The sequence below is a fragment of the Achroia grisella genome, unplaced genomic scaffold (assembly GCF_030625045.1).
Source record: "Achroia grisella isolate CSIRO2021 unplaced genomic scaffold, CSIRO_AGI_Agris_v1 utg669, whole genome shotgun sequence".
Classification (NCBI taxonomy): Eukaryota; Metazoa; Arthropoda; class Insecta; order Lepidoptera; family Pyralidae; genus Achroia; species Achroia grisella.
In genome coordinates this window covers 1,089,294-1,109,570 of record NW_026712988.1, presented here as the reverse complement: position 1 = coordinate 1,109,570, position 20,277 = coordinate 1,089,294, and the positions used below count along the sequence as shown (strand labels likewise).

At 34.5% G+C, this 20,277-nt stretch overlaps 1 protein-coding gene across 1 annotated transcript in view; it reads left to right on the top strand.

Annotated features, from left to right (window-relative positions):
- LOC131849927 (calponin homology domain-containing protein DDB_G0272472) overlaps positions 1 to 20,277 on the top strand; it is a 94,647-nt gene extending 74,370 nt beyond the window's left edge. Inside the window, exons 19-22 of the mRNA XM_059200058.1 lie at positions 13,418 to 13,526; positions 13,772 to 13,872; positions 18,287 to 18,448; positions 20,165 to 20,277. Coding sequence (XP_059056041.1) covers positions 13,418 to 13,526; positions 13,772 to 13,872; positions 18,287 to 18,448; positions 20,165 to 20,260 — 468 coding nt within the window. The 3' untranslated portion in view covers positions 20,261 to 20,277. The remainder of the gene's footprint in view (positions 1 to 13,417; positions 13,527 to 13,771; positions 13,873 to 18,286; positions 18,449 to 20,164) is intronic.

Genomic DNA, 20,277 nt, shown 5'->3' with positions numbered 1-20,277 from the left:
TTCTTCGCAACCTCACCTTTTGAAGTCGGCTAAAATTACAAACTCCCAGAAGATCTGCCACCGCTATTAAGTGCACGTTTATATAGAGAGACTGCCTCACCAAGTAACAGCTTAAGCCCCAACGGAGCCTGAACGGTAATCGATATAGCGCTAATGGATTGCACACAGCACCAGACGGACAGACACGGCGACCGTGGAGTTTTAGAGATCCGCATTAATAGGGGATGGAACCCTCATCCAAAATAATAATAGAAATTATACAATGAAACTCATTATAATCACTTTTGAATAGTCATATTTTGATTCTACCACTTTCGGAACACATCATCATCATCATCACAAGAAGAATGAGCAAGAAACGTGTGTGCTGCTCTTCTGAATAGATGTTTTTTTTATATAAATAATTACACAATAACAAGTAAGAGGCATGCGATAAATAACATAGAAATCGCTAAGCACTCATTCTTTGTGCAATCAGATAATATTGTCAGCGCTATGGATTTTAAGTTTTTATCGTTAACGAATATACGACCTACTTATTAATTTGTGATTTAATATATAGTTGTCAAATACTGATTGACATTATTGTAAATATATTATAAAAGGAGACAATAGAATTATTCTGCTGCAAACATATATATTATTTATTAGTAAACATATCATCTCAACAAAAAAGAACCCCACCACAACAACAATGGAAGTGTTTTATATGACATTTAATCTTTTTTCAGGCAGATTTATATACAATAATAATAATACTTATCTTAATAAACGCGAAAGTTTTTAAATATGGATGGATGTTTGTTACTCTTTCACGCAAAAACTACTGAATGAAGTTTAATAAAACTCTACAATAATATAGCTTATACATCGGAATAACACATAGGCTATAAATTTCATGCGACTGAAACCACACACAGCTAGTCTTATATATAAAAATCTCGTGTCACAATGTTAGTTACGATACTGCTCCGAAACGGAGATTTTTATGAAATTTTACATGCATATTCAGTAGGTCTGAGAATTGGTTACTATCTATTTTTTATACCCTTAAGTGATATATATGACCCCTAATATTTATTTTTTATTTTTTAGAAGTATGATAACTAACATTGTGACACGAAAATTTTATATATAAGATAAGTAAGTTCTTATCAGGGGATACTGCCATCATTTAGATTACTCCAACGATACCTTATTTGTCAAGTTATAATTTAAAAAAAAAAGTTTTTTTATAATGTGGCTGCGGGGGCTGTGCTGCGCATCGGCAACTGCGGCCGGTGGCGGACACCAGCACTTACCGAGTTACAAATAATTCCACCTTTCTTAGTTTAATGTACTGTCTGTCTATCTTTCATAACTGTTTTCATATTACATATATTAATCACAGTCCACTAGTTTTATTGGCTATCCAGGACTTAACACCTATTTTTAATAGCGATTTTAATTTATATGGCAAACCAATGTTTGCTTATACGGAAATATTGCTAGAGGAAATACAACAGAACGAATTGAAATTTGTCGTTTTTTTTAATATATATATATTACACACAGACAGAAATCTAATTCTTCTCCATCGTAGTATTATTTCAAATTGTTTAATATTAATTTCTAATATCTAAATAATAATATAATTTCTCAAAATAAAAAGATGTCTGTATTTTACCAACGAAACAATTCCAAACGTAGTAATAATAAACGCAAACCCTCCAAACGCCTCCCGGGGGTCCAGAGGTCCCAAGTGACTACAACTTTGATGTCTGTATCGGGCATAGGGATGCCAACTGTACGAGAAACCTCATGAAAATACGAGATTTTCGCCCTTCTATACAAGGTCATTTTAAATTCGTACAACATTTTGGTGTACGAAATTCTGTTAAAATATGATATTCCAGAGATAAATTGAGCTTATATATATACAAGATTTTGTCAGTTTTTTTGTATCTTTGCACACTGTTTTATAGTGTACTATGACATATAATAATACATAAATATAAATTTAGTTATATATTATTACAAATTTGTATTTTAAAACTGTAAAATTCTACATACTGGTATATCATAAGAGTCTGTAATAGACCTACATGAATAGTGAAATTTTGATATTGAATTTGAAAATTTTAATAATTCATATGTGTATGTATTTGCATGTCTGGAAAGACTAGAAGTGAGAACGATTGTAGATAAATTCCACAAAATTACGAACAACTGTATGTACCACTTTTATCACTAAAAAAAATTAATTTGTTGTTGGCAACCCTGATCGGGGAGCATGAATAATTGCGCACCGCGACTATGATGTTTGTTTGCGATGTTTGAATTCGAGTAATAGATAATAAACACAATTATATGTTTATTAGCTCAGACCGCAGATGGGTGTCCGTCGCCATTTGGAGGGTTGCTATGATTGATTGAAATTATATTTATGGTCTTTTTAATAATAATAATAATAATGAATGAATGTAGTCATAATCATAACCGTAATCAATAGTCAATGAAAAACTAACAAAGTACACAGATCTAGCAATAGAATTAAAAAAACAATGGAAAGCACACACCATCCACATAGTACCCATAGTTTTGTCATCCACAGGAATTATACCAAAAAGTCTGAACAAACACCTAGACACGTTGCATATCCCCTCCTCTACAATAGACCTATTACAAAAAGCCGTCATACTAAACACATGCCGAATAGTCAGAAAATTTCTATCTTCATCACATAACTCATCCATGCTTGGCTAAGGCCCGCGTGTTTGAATATATTACCCCCGTAAAAAGGGAGATATAATAAATATATATATAATAATAATAATAATAATAACATCCCTACACTCTAGCCTCAAAATATTACATTTTCACTCACTTACTTTCATACTTCTCCAAAAAGCTGTAATTCTAAACACCTGTACAATAGTCCGCAAATTTTTGTCATCATAATCATTTCTTTTATAATTGTCATTGTTTGGTGATATTCACCCGCAATGACAAGTTTAATACCCTATCAAAGGGAGATATATAATATACATATAAATATCCAGAACAAACGATAGATATACATTTGAGTTCGTACACTGTTTGTTGAATAAAAACTATATAAAAAAAAGGAACCTCTTGACTACGTATAAAATACCAACAGTAGTACCTCATACTGCGTATGCTAGACAAAAGGGGCTGACTCAGCTGATGCTGTGAGTGTAACGTTTACACATACGCCGCACAGCGCTGATTTTCAGTCAGTCCCTCTCATTTTTCACTTGTCTTTGGAATTAGTGTTGTATTTAATATTGCGAAGTTCCTAGCTTGTATTTTCTGTTATTTTTCGTCTTCTGATTGTGATAAAAAAACGCTATACCATCTAGCCTCACGGTACATAAATTACGGCCTCGTTGGTCTAGCGGGTTAGCACACCGCTTTACTTAGTTAGGTATTTGTTCGATTCCTCGCACGAACATTTGTATTCCTGAGTATGATTGTTTGTATCGGTCTGGGTGGTGGAAGTAAGGCAATAATATACTTAGTTCAGATTAAAAAAATAAGACACAAAATTCCTGATAGATAATGTAATTTTTAACTAACACGCAAGTTTCTTTCTCATTCCTCTTGTGATGAGTCTGCGTTACGAATGTCCAAAAACTACGACTGACTATTCAAAAGTGATTATATTAACTTTATTTTAATAAAGATTATTTCTATTCCATACAACATTTTTTCGGACTACTCTAATGCTTTTGGCCGCAGCTGACATTTACAGCTTCACCGGACGATAGGGGGCGAGTGCAGATGACACTCCAAACCAAGGAAGGACTTATGGAGCGGCTGAAGGCCAACTCCTACCTGACGGATACGTCATTAGTCTGAGGGACCCCGCTAGAGGTTCGAACCTCGACCTAGACCGTCGTAACATCGGTCCCCGTTTGAATTGGACGGGGGATCGATCGGAGGGGTATACATCTGACCCCGAGTTTGTAAGGACATCATTTATCCCAGAGCCACCGGAACTTTATAAGTGAAATCACCGCGTTGCGTGACCAGACAGTCTTACGATATGTTACGCCAGATTCACCCCACCCCACATCTACTATTACAGTATTTAGCGATAGGGCCGTTAAATTACACGTTATATACGTGTTATATATGTAACAATAATTTGTAATTATTTTAATATACAACAATGTGTAATAACCCTTACAGTAATCTAGGCTGCACCGTCAGCTACAAAATTCTTGCACGTGCAGTTTCGCTGACGATGCAGCACTTTCCTATTAAATTAAAATATATATTTCAACAGAATTGTAAGAACCGGCCTCCATCGCGGAGCTGCCAGTGGTGTAGTATTTAATAAATATTTTTTAGAAAATTATATTTTTTTTTAAAAGTCTTCCTCGGCTGTGATATAATTGGCGCAGTCGGTAGGATCTTCGCGTTCGCGTTATCTGAACTTCGAAAACCGAATAACCGTTTCTACGGTCTTGGCGAGGATCCAGAACCTTTAACAAGCAGCCGGGAGAAAGGACAAGGCAGAAGAAGTCATCACAGAGTGGAGACAAGATGATAGCCGTGCAGACTCTGTAAGTGCTTATTATCTTTTCATTGTTTCCCTGACCTTCCTTCGCCGACCGAAGCATTTACTATTTTTAGTGTTTCGCTATTTTTATAAAATAATTAAAGTTAATTCTATCAATCTAGAATTGCATTAGGTAATTTATTAATAAGGCGACCGGAATACAATCGTCGTATTTCACTGATCGAATTACAAGTGACCGGCAATACGACCGTGCAATTATAATTATTATAATTCCAATTAGGTACTTTACTTAGTTTCATATAATAGATTTAGTGTATTGTTTTATTTCAGCTCTTATTATTTGATATTTTATTTTTGTGTGTGTCTTTATATATATTTAAAATGGCAAGTGAACAGGAACGCATACAACTTATCCATATGGTATTAAAAAATGTACCTCAATTCAATGGCGATCCAAATAGATTATACAGGTTTATAGCAACCTGTGACGACCTTACCATTACCTACTTCGCAAAAGATTACCCTGTAGCCAACGCCACCTTACTAAACGGTATTTTAAATAAAATAATAGGCGACGCCGAAGACGTATTGAACATAAGCGGAAATAATACTTCATGGACAGATATACGGAGAACTCTAATAGAAAATTTTGCTGATCAAAGGGACGAAACTACTCTAAATAGGGACCTAACTTTGTTAAGACAGGAAAATGAAACCCCACAAGAATTTTATATCCGTTGCCAACAAATGTTAAGTAAAATAATTAATTATATAAACATAAATATCACAGATACAAGTACGAAAGAAATAAAGCGATCCTTTTATACGGAACAAACCCTTCAAACATTTATAGCGGGATTGAAAGATCCTCTAGGCTCACAAGTTAGGTGTATGCAACCTACTTCTTTACCCATGGCACTTAAATACGTCCAAAAAGAACAGAATATTAAATATATGCAAACTACGTATCCGTCAGCCAGTTCTAGTAAAATTACAGAATTACGTAAACCATCCATGGTTTCTATGCCAGTTCCAGTCATGCCAATGGCAGTGCAACAACCTAGGCCTCTTTTAGGCAAACCTAACCCATTTGCTCATACCCACCAGGTATTCAGAGGTCAAGGCCCATCACAAAATCAACAGGGCTATAGACCCATGCAAAATAATTTACAAAATAAATTTTTCAACCCCCGCGACCACAATTTAATTATGGAAACTTACAAAAACCTCAAATGAATCGATTCGCACCTATGAGTGGTGTTAGTACTATTAAAAATAAACCCCAATTTAGACCAGGAGGACAGGACTTGTCTAATTTCCAAAATCCCACTAATAGATATTTTAAATTCCGAGAAGTTAATATGAATAATTCGCAACCCTACGATAGTGAACAGTATTACTATCCACAGGAACCGTCCACTTCACACCCACAACTTGATGAACATTATTACCCTGTAGATTGTCCGGATATTGACTACGAACAGTACGAAAATTACGATAATTTAAACACAACTGATTATGCTCAGGAATATGAAAATGAGGATTTTCAGGATGGTTCGGTGAAAAACCAACCCTCGTGACAGAAATAAATTTACAAAGTAATCGTGTGTTACCCTATATACAAATTAACAACCCCCCATTAAAATTACTCATAGATACCGGTGCTAATCAATCTTTTATATCTCCGGAAGCCGTACAACGATATTTTTCTAATTTTCCTACTTTATATGAACCATTCGTAGTTACTAATATTCATTGCACTACAAAAAATTATTATGCCATCGAAATACCTATCTTTCCAGAGTTTAAAGAGAATGGACAAACAAAGTTTTATATATATAAGTTTCATGATGTTTTTGACGGATTAATTGGACTTGATTTTCTCAATAAATTAAAGGCTCGAATCGACTTAGGAGAAAACTTATTAAAAACTAACAATTCCATAAATAAAATACAAATGTTGAGATCTGGAGTTAATAACTTATACGAATGTATTATTAAGACTCAAAGTACGGAGCGAATTAAATTACCTGTATCGCGTAAGCAGGGCGATATTTTAGTTAACGAAACAAAAATAAATGGATGTTATATACATAATACTATTACAACAGCGCGAAATTATAAGGCATATGTGGAAATTTCAAATAATACACCGAATGACGTAATATTTAGTTTAAAACAACCCCTTCTATGTAGTTCAGTTAAAAATTTTAATTGTTATAATTTTGATATATTGGCAAATGAGAAATATAATATTAAATCTTTAATACGAACTGACCACTTAAACCAAGAGGAAAAAGCAAATATAGAACGAATTTGTGAACGATACAGTGACATTTTTTATTATGAAGGTCAGAATTTAACATTTACAAATGCAGTTAAACATAAAATTAATACTATGGATGAAATACCCATTTACACTAAAAGCTATAGATATCCCCATATACATAAACAAGAAGTTCAAGAGCAAATTAGTAAGATGTTGAAACAAAAAATTATACAACCCTCAAACTCACCCTGGTCATCCCCTATTTGGATAGTTCCTAAAAAGGCTGATGCCTCAGGCAGAAAGAAATGGAGACTCGTAGTTGATTTTCGTAAACTTAATGATAAAACTATTAATGATAAATATCCTCTCCCTAATATATCAGATGTTTTGGATAAATTAGGTAAATGTAATTATTTTAGCACCCTTGATTTAGCTAGTGGGTTTTACCAAATTCAAATGCACCCCTTTGACATTCCTAAAACAGCTTTCAATGTCGAAAATGGACATTATGAGTTCCTCAGGATGCCCATGGGCTTGAAAAATGCTCCGTCCACCTTCCAACGGGTGATGGACAATGTACTTAGAGGTCTACCCAATACTGTTGTTTATTTAGATGACATTATTGTATATTCCACATCCCTTGCAGAGCATCTATTAAATCTGGAAACCGTTTTTCAGAGGCTTAGAGAAGTAAATTTAAAAGTACAATTAGATAAGTCAGAATTTATGAAAAGAGAAACACCTTTTCTTGGTCATATAATCACTTCTAATGGCATAAAACCTAATCCTGAAAAAATTAAGGCTATTCAGAATTATCCTATCCCGAAGACTCCAAAAGAAATTAAAGGATTTCTAGGTCTCCTGGGTTATTACAGAAAATTTATACCACAGTTTGCCAAATTAACAAAACCTTTAACCAACTGTTTAAAGAAAGGCTTTAAAATTGAATTAACACAACAATACACAGATTGCTTTAATCATTGTAAATCGCTTCTTATGAATGATCCAATCCTCCAATACCCCGACTTTTCTCTAGATTTTAATCTTACTACAGATGCTAGTAATTTTGCAATCGGAGCAGTTTTATCTCAAGGTAAAATTGGTTCTGACAAGCCAATTGCATATGAATCCCGCACTCTAAATGATTCTGAAATTAACTACAGTACCATAGAGAAGGAACTCTTAAGTATTGTATGGGCAACCAAGTACTTCAGACCATACCTATTTGGCAGAAAATTTCATATTATTACTGATCATAAACCACTTACCTGGCTTATGTCTTTAAAGGAACCCAATTCCCGTCTTGTCCGCTGGCGATTAAAGCTAGAGGAATATGATTATGATATTACCTATAAAAAAGGCAAACTTAACAGCAATGCCGATGCTCTATCCAGAGTACAAATAAATGTTAATAGCATGGACGTGGAGGATGCTTCACTAATAAACCACCCCCCAGTATCCATAGTCAACGACGTAGACACAGTACATAGTAACCAGGAAGATCCCATTTTATTATTACCATATACAAAAAAACCCTTAAACGAGTTTAATATACAATTAAAAATTAATGTTCAATCACTATCTATAGTAAAACCTAAAATAAAATACACGTTTCCGGGTAAAATGAGGTACAGTAGTCAAATAGGAATAAAATCATTCGAAAAAGATATTATTAAACTATTTAAGGATTACATCAGTCCAAACAAACAGATAGGCATATTAATAGAAAAAGATTATCAAGAAGAATTAGTCAGAGTATTGCAAAAAACATTTAAAAATAATTCTTATAATTTAATGTTGTGTGACACATTATTAGAAGATATTCTAGAGGAAAGTAGACAGAAGGAAATAGCTGGAAAACACCACGTTGGTAAAAGCAACCATCGTGGTATTCAAGAAAATTGTAATGCATTAAAACGAAAATATTACTGGCCTAATATGTCAAAAACCGTTTCGGAAATAGTTAATACATGTCTCGTTTGCAATAGTTCTAAATATGAAAGACGACCAGTAAATGCTGAATTACAGTTAGTACCTGTAACAAGTAAACCATTCGAAAAAGTCTTTATGGATATACTTACAGTAGCTAAAGAAAAATACCTAACTATTATAGACAGTTTTTCCAAGTATGCACAAGCTTACTTATTAATTGCGGCAGACGCCATATCCGTAGCTAAAGCTCTACGTATTTATTTCTCGCATCACGGTACCCCTCAATTAATTATATCTGACCAAGGTCAGGAATTTAAGAATAACGTTATACGGGAACTGTTAGATATGTACAAGATAAAAACCCATTTTACAACCATTAGAAACCCCCAGTCTAATGGCACCATAGAGCGTTTCCATTCAACATTATTAGAACATGTGCGTATTCAAACTGCTTTATATCCAAAATCTTCAACATGTGAGTTAGTAATCAATGCAGTCATCGGTTATAACAGCTCTATACATTCTATGACAAATAAAACTCCATTTGAAGTTATATCAGGTCATTTAGACAGTCAGGACCCCTTAGATATAAAATATAATAAAGAATATATTCAACAGTATATTGTCGAACATAAAAAATTAACTGAATCTTTATATAAAAATATACACGACTATAGTTCTGGAAAACATGAAAAACAAATAACTAATATTAATAAAGATAGAGAAGCCTTACCCTCAGTTTCACCAGGTCAAATAATATTCGAAAAAACAGATAGTAGACACAAAATAGAACCCAAGTATAAAAAACAAATTGTTAAAGACGTGGACCCCCTTGCTATAGATTTAGATAATGGACGCAGGATTGCTAGGAGAAACGTCAGACGGCCCCTAAAACATACAATAAATTTGTTGCAGGACGATCGTAGCGATACTTCTAGCAACGAAAGCTCAGCAGGAAGTAGTTATAACTCGCCTTACGGATAATCCAGGAATACTACCATTTAAGTTAGGCAAAACTAAACTCGTCGAGTTAGAGCATAGTTTTATACATCCCATAGAATTAGAAGATATAGAGGAATCTATCAAGACTATTATTAATCAAAAAAGTTATATGGATAATTTAGAGAGTAAATTTAAGGAAGTGGAATTTGATAATTATATGTATTATTCTAAACGTCAATATATATCAAACAATATAGACACTATCATATCCATGTACAATGGACTATCAAATAATAGGTTTAAGAGAGGTTTAATTAATGAATTTGGGTCTATTATTAAGAGGATTACGGGAAATTTAGATTATAATGATGCGATTCGTTATGATTCTGCAATTAGTAGTTTAAGCAGTAACCAGAATAATATTATAAGTAAGATTAATAAAAATATATCTATAAATAAACAGGCATTACATGAAATAAATACCACCATCTCAGGATTGATAGAAAATCAATATCATATACAGAATTCTATTAATCAGTTACAAAATATTACTGCAAAATATGACATACATTTTCGAAAGAGATTGCACTTAGATTCTATTTATTTGGACCTAAATAATAATATCGAAGTCATAACTAAAATATTAACAAATTTAGAGAATATATTAGCATTCACAAAATTAGGTATATGCCATCGCGAGATGATATCTATTGTTAATATACAACAAATAATAAAAACACTCGCAGATATATACAGCAGCGATAGATTAGTATCAATTTTATCTAATGAAATCAGGGAATATTACGATATAATCAGTACAGGATCATACTTTAAAGGAAACACTATAGTAGTTGTGCTTAAAATCCCAATACTCCAACCCACGTCATTTACATTGTACAAATTAATCCCTATCCCCACTGTTCACCATACAATCCTTATTCCACATAAACCCTATTTAGCAATGAATGATAATAGATACAGCTACATCGAGAGAGAGTGTAAGCACATAACAGAAATTTATATCTGCAAAGAAGAGGATAAAATAACATCTCAATCACCAGATTGCATCCATCATCTTATAACTCATCAAATCATCTTACCGATATGCCAGTTTGTAAGAATAAAAAACACGAACACAGAAATAATAGAACAATTAGATGAAGCTAATTATATTCTGAGCTTATCGTCAGAGACAAAAATTGAAACAAGATGCAAATCTGATATTTTTAATATATATATTGGCAGCATCCTGGTAAATATACCTACTGGTTGTTCCTTGTTTACACCATTATCGAAGATTTATAATAGAAATAACAAAATCAACGGTTCACCCGTAACATTGATATCACTAGACATGTCTCGCACCAATATCAGTGAATCTGCATCTACTCTCAACTTAAGGGACATATCATTGAGTAAACTACATGAGCTACAACATCTCATACAGAAAGAGGAGCCGTTAATAAAAGAAACCGAGATAAAACCAAGTCATATCGCACTTACCGTTCCAGCATATTTTCTATTCATATTGACAATCATTGGTATAATCATTTATAAGATGAAATGTAAACAACAACGAGATCAACAGACACCTGAAGTAGTGTATAGTGTCCCGCATGCAGCTGTCAGCATTCCTGATACATCTTCCAATACGCCATTTACACTCCAAGTGAGATAATGGCTTCTCTAAGGATGGAGGTGTTATATACGTGTTATATATGTAACAATAATTTGTAATTATTTTAATATACAACAGTGTGTAATAACCCTTACAGTAATCTAGGCTGCACCGTCAGCTACAAAATTCTTCCACGTGCAGTTTCGCTGACGATGCAGCACTTTCCTATTAAATTAAAATATATATTTCAACAGAATTGTAAGAACCGGCCTCCATCGCGGAGCTGCCAGTGGTGTAGTATTTAATAAATATTTTTTAGAAAATTATATTTTTTTTTAAAAGTCTTCCTCGGCTGTGATATAAATTACACGCGACTTCGTCCGCGTGGAATTTAACTTTATTTTCCTAAAATAAAAGTAGCCTAAATTACTCCTTATTACGTCAGCTACCTGCCAAAAAAAGTCTGTCAAAATTGGTATAGCCATTTCAGAGTTTAAAAATGTTATTTTGGTGTATGTACCGTATTTATATTCATATGCATGTAGTTAAAAACGGTTATTTCAATATTACAAACAGACACTCCAATTTTGTTTATATGTATACTAATAAGATATACATATCTTATTATTAATATTATAAACTTTGTGAGGATGGATACATGTTTGTTACTCTTTCACGCAAAAACTATTGAACGAATTTTTATGTAATCTTACAGTAATATAAGCTATACATCAGAATAACATACCACGAGAAGAAACCATGAGCACAGCTAGTTAATTTATACAATTGTTATATTATTTCTTTGAGAGGGACAATAGTGTTTTCTTATTTCATTCTATATATTACAAAGATCTAGCGAAATAATGCTACATTGTAAATCCAAAATCACCGCCAAATCCCGACACAAACCCTAACAAAATCTGTACAAGTTAAGCAGGGATAACTGTCAGCGGCGAGAGTAAATCTGGCGTCACAGCTTCCCGCGGTAACGAGATCGGGTCACGCGAGCCGCCCGCACAATTCAATTGTAACTCGCCGTTGAACATGACACTTACAAAATCTTGGACTCGACTTGCCGGGGTCACATGTCACTGAAAGTCGGAAACCTTCAAGAATTTATTTATTTATACTTTTGCACACTAAAATGTATACATGAGGGTCTTAATGCCTGATGGGATTCTCAAGACTATAATAGATATTACTAATGTTAAAAAAAAAAAAAAAATTAGGGGTGGACTACCCCTAACATTTAGGGGGATGAAAAATAGATGTTGGCCGAGTCTCCGACCTACTCAATACGCTCACAAATTTCATGAGAATCGGTCAAGCCGTTTCGGAGGAGTATGGGAACGAAAACTGTGACACGAGAATTTTATATATAAGATGTGTTTTTATCGAATTAGGTGTACAACGTCGAAAGGGTTAAAAAAAAGAGCCATGTCATAGATATTATTGAGTATAGGCGGGGAAAAATTCTACCCAAAGGTTAGCTGGTAGATAATGCCATATGGCATTCAGCTCGCCTCTTGTACACTCTTTTAAAGTGCAATAAAGAATAAAAAAAAAAAGAAAGAAAAATGTTGGGGCACTTGATACGACACGACGAACGAAGGAAAAATAGATGGAAAGAGAGGAAAGGGAAGACCAAGACACATCTATATCAAGGAGGTTAAAGAAAAAGTTGGAGTCATGTCGTATCAACAGCTAAAAAGATTGATAGAAGATCGTAGAAGGTGGCGGGAGCTCCACGGACAGCGACAGCGACTTTATTTTATACTATGTAACTAGGTACTCGACCCGGCTGCGCTCGGGTGTACATGTATTATATATATAAACCTTCCTCTTGAATCACTCTATCTATTTTAAAAAACCACTTCAAAATCCGTTGCGTAGTTTTAACAATTTAAGTCAGGGCCGGCGACAGCGACTTTATTTTATACTGTTTTTTTTATACCATGATGGTGGCAAACAAGCATACGGACCATCTGATGGTAAACGGTTACCATAGCCTATGAACGCCTGAAACACCAGGGGTATCACGTGCGCGATGCCGACCCTTAAGAAACCTTAATATACCCTTATATTATACTATGTAATGATTAAGATATTATTGTTCGTTTGTTCATAGGACGCATTCGGTGAGGGCGGATGGCCGCTGGAGTTCAGGGCGGCGGTGGCGAGGCTGCTGTCACAGCACGCGCCCAACGACAAGGAAGCACCCAGGAAAACCGCTTTGCGTAAGTGAAATTTGTAGAAAAAAATTATGAGACTCTACATTATCTATGTTGTCTATCTATCTATGTAGATGTATAATAACACTCTAAAATATGTACTTCAATTCTCAAAGCCATTACAGATGGGACTTAATTTGCAAAAAGCTCTAAAAAAATGTAACAAAATCTTTCACTGGTGGTACATAATGATCCGTGGGACCAATCCGCCATTGCTAGCTATATTAAACTTACGTCTGTTTTCCATGTAGGACTCAGCAACCAGCGTCTCGACCACTCGTTGTCAGAAACGATGGTGCTGGACCTCATCGTGCTGGTTGGCTTCGTGGTGGTCAACAATCCCAAAATTCAGGTGAGTGCAACCTGATAATGAGCGAGCATCCAAAAATTACGCGACATCGACAGGGAAGGAGTAGAGGCCAGCTAGGGAGTGAAGGAAGGGGGAAAAGGTCGACATAGTGTGACAAGAGGTAGGAGAGGGTCTTAAATTTTGTGAAGTCACATTTGAAAATCTAATATATAAAAAATTTGAACTGTTAACAAAAAAATTACAAAAGTATTTTTAACTTTAAAATACTAGGGTTAGTAATGTGGATTTTCTTTTTTTTTTTCTTTTACTTTGATGGTGGCAAACAAGCATACAGTATACGACTAGAAAACTTCAGCAGGTAGTTCATTTCACATTTGTGGCTATTTATCTGATGGTAAATGGTTACCGTAACCCATGGACATATGAAATATCAGGGATCTCATGTGCGCGTTGCCGACCTTTAAGAAACCTCAATATACCTTTCTTGAAAATTCCCATGCTATATATAGTCTCACCAGAAAACCTCGGCAGGTAGTTCATTCCACAATATAAGTGTACGCGGGAGAAACCTCCTGTCTGAGACCACTTAGGTTCCAAATTGTGAGACCGCATGAATTCCATGTCGATGGCGAGCGGCGTTATGATAAAAGGTAGTCGTGGGCATCAACAATTCTTCAGAATAAAGTCCGTTGTATATTCGGTAGACTTTGCGAGCACAATAGATCTATGTAGGTCGCAGTGCTACAGGTGCTACTAACATCTGACAATAGCCCAAACAACCCAATATTCGGTAGAACACAAAGCGATGCGAAGTCTCGCCTCAAGCTAAGTGGTTAGAAACTGTCAGAGTGATACACACTGTATATTATGGTCATATCTATTGTTTTAAATTGACGTGATCATTATTTATACGTATAATTAGTAAATCATGAGATATTACCATATTTTATTTTTATCGAGTTCCCGATATTTCGGCAGTGTTACGACCGCCATGATCACGGGTAAACTGAAGAGCAGCGGGTAGATGGTAAATAAAGTCTTTTTATGGGCAGACATATGCGTCTACCTTCACATGTCTGTATTTGTTGCTACTATTCGAATAGTCGCTCGATATTCATCTCAGCAAACTATACTAACAGGATCTTCACGTATATGTTCATATGAACAAAACCAATAAACTTATGAACACCCGGTCGAAACTTTGGCGGGCCACAAGTAGTTCATATTTTTTTATGACCAATGAACGTTAACAGCGTCTAATTATGCAATTCATTAATTTGATGTCCGTTTTGCGTTCACATGCGGGCTCCTAACACGTGTTCCGTACAGGTGTTGGTCCTTTAACCGTTTGTTTTTATGCGATATCTCGGGAACGTTCCCAAGGTATACTAGTGACCAGCTCCGTCTTTGCGTGCTATTCTTTGTAGGGATTAATTTTTTTTTTAATTTCAATACTCCCATGTTACTCCCTGACTCCCTGATGAGGTAGATGTTTTATGTAGTTGGAATGCATTCGATTCCAGTTAGATCGTTTGATGGTGGTAATCGTTGCCTAGATACGTGAACGGATATCATGTTATTTTGTGGCGATTAAAATAGGTGAGGATGTGGTACTTATGTAGATGACTTTTTACAAAGTCTAGTTATCTTTGTATAAGTGATTTTTATAAAGCTTTTTAAGTTTATACATTACAAATAAAAATTCGTGTATTTTTTATGATATTAGGTTAAAACAGGAACTTTTCGAATGAAATAAAAAATTATTTAACATAGGAAATTTTAGCGGCTTATGAACGTCAAATTATTTGTTTTAATATTATTTTCCTTTCTAACTGTAACTCCTCAGTTTTTAATTTCTTGGGTGTTCCTATGTGTATAGCAGGATGATTTAGCAAGTGATGAATAAATTTTGATTATTATTTTTGTAACAGATACGAGTCATTTAGGATAACTAATTTTTTCTCAGTTTAAATAGATTTTATTATGCGGAAGGTGGACGATAACGCAAATTGGAAACATCTTTTTTGTAATCGGTTAAAAAATAGCACTGACCATAAAAAAGGACCGTAATTTATTACGGCACTTCAACAGAATACACAATTACAGTTTACAAGAAGGGAAGCAGACATTCTCACGGACACAGGTGCGGGTGTAACTCAAGGAAGTAACCTAGGTCCAGGGTTGACAACGTTGAAACTATATTTTATTTAAATAGGTGTAACATATTTACGGATTACGGATTACGGATATATTACTTAACTACACTAATTATTTATCAATCAATATAAATAATAATATCTTTTAATTCGATAGTTCTATTACAGACACTTTGAATCTTTGAATTTGAAATATTATAGTTTGAAATGAGAATGACTAAGTGACGAAAAATTCTGCTTGTAACTGGTTTTAAATGAGACTCTAATTGTGTTTTGATTAAACATAAATCTGTATATTTGTAATCATGTTCATGACGACAGTAATACCAAAATAATGTTTTTATACTTTAGATTCATGCTTACATCATAAAATGAGGTTTTCTAAAGATTCATCTGCAGTGAATAAACTACTTATAAACCGATAGCCAAAATCTTACGAGATTTTGGCTATCGGTTTATAAGTTGTTTTATAATTGTTTTCATGCCTGGTAGGTGTTACAGACCAGAATGGCCAGAATGGCTTTTGATGGCAACCCTGTCTGGTCTAATAACAGTTACGATCGTTTCTTCATCCGACGCCCGTTTTTCGTTCTTTATTTACTTTTCACATGTTTAGTAAGTACCTGGTTCATTAATGGATCGTTAGTAAATATAATTTAGCTTCATTTGAAATTTCCGTAGTTCAAAATTTCCTACGAGATTATACCATTCGATGTTCTCGTTTTGGATACTAAAAATCTTTAGTTGGCAATCATGCGTGGGCCCATATCAGTTGCCATGGTTGCGCACTCTAGTACTTTTGTCCCGCGCGTAGCGCCCGAGCTCGTTTTTCGTTCTTTATTTATTTCTTCTTTCTTTACATTTCTTTAGTATGTCTGTCGTTTAATAATGGTAATGGCAATACCGTTTACTAAATATAATTTCATATTATTTTAAATTTCTGTGGTCGAAATTTTGCACAAGATTGTACAATACGATGTTCTCATGCCTCGATAATAAAATTCTTTTGTTGGCAAATACTTTAATTTTTTTTAAACATTCTTAAAAGTCCTGCGTGGCCCCATTACAGTTGCCATGGTTGCGCTTTCTAGTCCTACGCCTCGCGCCCCTTTCTAGTTTCTTCCTTTATTTACGGCTTCTTTATTATTTCATTTATTTTATTTTAAATTTCTGTAATTCGAAATTTGCTACAGAATTAATCGATACAATGCTTTCATGCTTCGTACTGGAACTACAAATCTTTCGTTGGCAGCCCTGCGTGGACCCATTACAGTTGCGATGGTCGCGTACTCTAGTCCCGCTCCTCGCGCCCCGCTCTCGTCCCTTCCTTTATTTACTTTCTACTTGTTTAGCTCTTCATTTATTAATGGCTCGTTAGTAACGTTTACAGCACATGGGTACAACTTGCAGAATACACAATTAGTTTGTACAGCTACCAATTTCATTTACGTTCAGCTTCTGTAATAAAAAACAAAGTACATTTTTATTTTTTACTAACTGACCCGCGTAACTTCCCCTGCGTTACATTTTCCCGCCTTTTGCAATATTTTTCATTGCAGCTCCGCTTCTATTGATCATAGCGTAATGTTATATAGTCCTAAGCCTTCCTCGACAAATGGACTATCCAACACCAAAAGATTTTTTTTAATTCGGACCATTAGTTCCTGAGATTAACGCGTTCAAACAAACAAACAATCTCTTCAGCTTTATAATAATAGTATAGATTCGAACAGGCGCATACAAGTCAAAAGTCAAAATGATTTATTCATATAGGACGCTAGCATTACCTGCGTTGTCGTCTGCTTTTATGTACATAATAGATGGTCTATGTTAGTCCTCGTGATACAATATAGCTATATGTTAAACATTAAGATTCGTTTTGCCGTTTAATTATAAACGGTAACTAGAAATTCTGTATATTACAGAATTTCTAGTCTTCGAAATTTCTAGTGTGTTCGGATATGTTAACTTTATTTGAATAATAAGAGCCCTGGACAATTTATACAACGCCTTTTAGTAACAAGCTAAGCAGAGCTTGTGTTATGGGTACTAGACAATTGATAGAAACTTTTAAATTATTTTTTATTTATATGTAGACATTACCCAGATTAACATAAACAACAATCATACATAATCTAATACAAATGTTTGCGCCTTGCAAAGAATCCAACACGCGATCATCAGAAGGCTATGTGCTAAATCGCTAGACCATGAAGGGTAACAATTAGAAATTTTAGATTCCACGTTTATGAGTTTGGTTCATAAATACTATTGTACTATTTATCTCACGTTGTTCACAGGAGACAATATGCGATGGCTGGAGTGTGATCAAGACAATGTGCACGTTGCCGGCCAATTGGCTGGTTTCCAAAACCCACTGTCACTCCCTCTTGCCGACACTCATAGCTTTATCGGACTGGCCATCGGCTGCAAGCATTATATCGTCAGAGCTGAGCATGCAGGTGAGATCCTGGGTTTTATTTATATTATTTTGTTTTTAGATTACTCTAATGCTGTTGGCCGCACTTGGCCTTTACAGCTTCACCGATAGAAGGCGAGTGCAGATCAGCACTCCAAACCAAAGGAAGGACTTATGGAGCGGCTGAAGGCCAACTCTTGCTTGACCAATGCGATTTTAGTCTGAGACACTGCTAGGGGTTCGAACCTCAGCTCAAACCGTCGTAATTTGGATGGATTTCATTCAATTTGTATTGAACGGGGTAATAACCGGTTTTTGTTTAGGCAATCAAAGATGTCGTCTTTTGTTCAAATAAATGATTAAATAAGTACATAAGTATCTAATTATTTCACAATTGTCAACATTTATTTATAAATTTAAAGCGGAAAGCTGTCTCATCACAAGAAGAACGAGCAAGAAACTTGCGTGTTGCTCTTTTAAATATTTTTATTATTACTTTACATTTTTAAGTTTAAGTGTGTGAATACAAACCACCAATTAGCACTAATTCAATTAAACACTCAAATAGAAAAAATATTGAATATATAACCAACTGGTTAAATAATTAATAAGAGGAAATCAGTCATAGTGATTATATATCCATACTTCCGAAACTCGTGACTAAGAGTTAATAGTATACGTAGGAGCCAAAGACACCCCGCATTTTAATTATCCACGGACTTTTGTTCAGAGAGGATGTATTTTAGTTGTGTCGCATCTATCCTGGACTTACCCTACATAGGCGACAATTGCAAGTATCTGCTTACCAGGTTGGTCCTCAGATGGTTTGATATTGCAAAAAACATTACTCTCCTATAGCAGTCGGGCAAAAACTAAACAGCCATCGAGATGTGGATACATCACTGGTGCTCGCAACTTCAAATATAAAACCAATTTAGCGCGTTGAATATTTTATGGGAATGTTTGGGCGCAGATGTACTTACGCTGTTGTTTAGACTAGCATCGCCTATTTGCTACGAAACGGGAAATGGGGTATGTTTTAGGGGTCCAAACCAAAAATTTGCAATAGAACCTTTATGCGACTTTATATATCCGTCTGTTATAATATTATCAAAACTTACTGATGAAGTTTCAGATATTAAAAGAGCAAGCTGCAAGTTTCTTGCTCATCATTCACATCACTTAAAATTCATAGCGATGACAGTTTTATTTGATTATACTAAGAATGAGTGCGTAGCGGTTTCTATATTGCCTGCCTCATTGCGTGCATGCGCCTCTTACTTGTTATTATGTAATTATTGATTTAAAATAACATTTATTCAAAAAGCAACACACGAGTCTCTTGCTCATTCTTCTTGTGATCAGTCTGCGGTTCTAATGAGTGGCAGAATAAAGAAATATGATCCTTCAAAAGTGCTTATATTAAGTTTATTTAAATAAGGGTTATTTCTATTTCTAATTATAATGGTCTATTCATAATAGAAATGGAAAAAATAATATATATTAATAACTGAAGCAAAAACTTTGTACCCCTTTTTACAAAAATTTATGAACACACACTACACCGTGTATTTCACACACGATATATACTCTTTTGTTTATTGTCTGCGACTGCCAGTGATTATAGAAGTATAGTATAAGTCTTTGACAATAGATCCTTAATAATTTTGAACCTTATAATTTAAATTAATTATGATCGAATTTCGATTGCTCGATGACTTTAGAATCGTGTCAGTAATTTAATGTTAATTCCCTATAGATACTGGATGAGTATTTGGAGAACCCAGAGGTCGAGGACATAAAAATGGTAAAAGTAATAAAGCAGGGACGGGTGAAACGGATATGCAAGAAGTAAAATCTAACACATTGCCT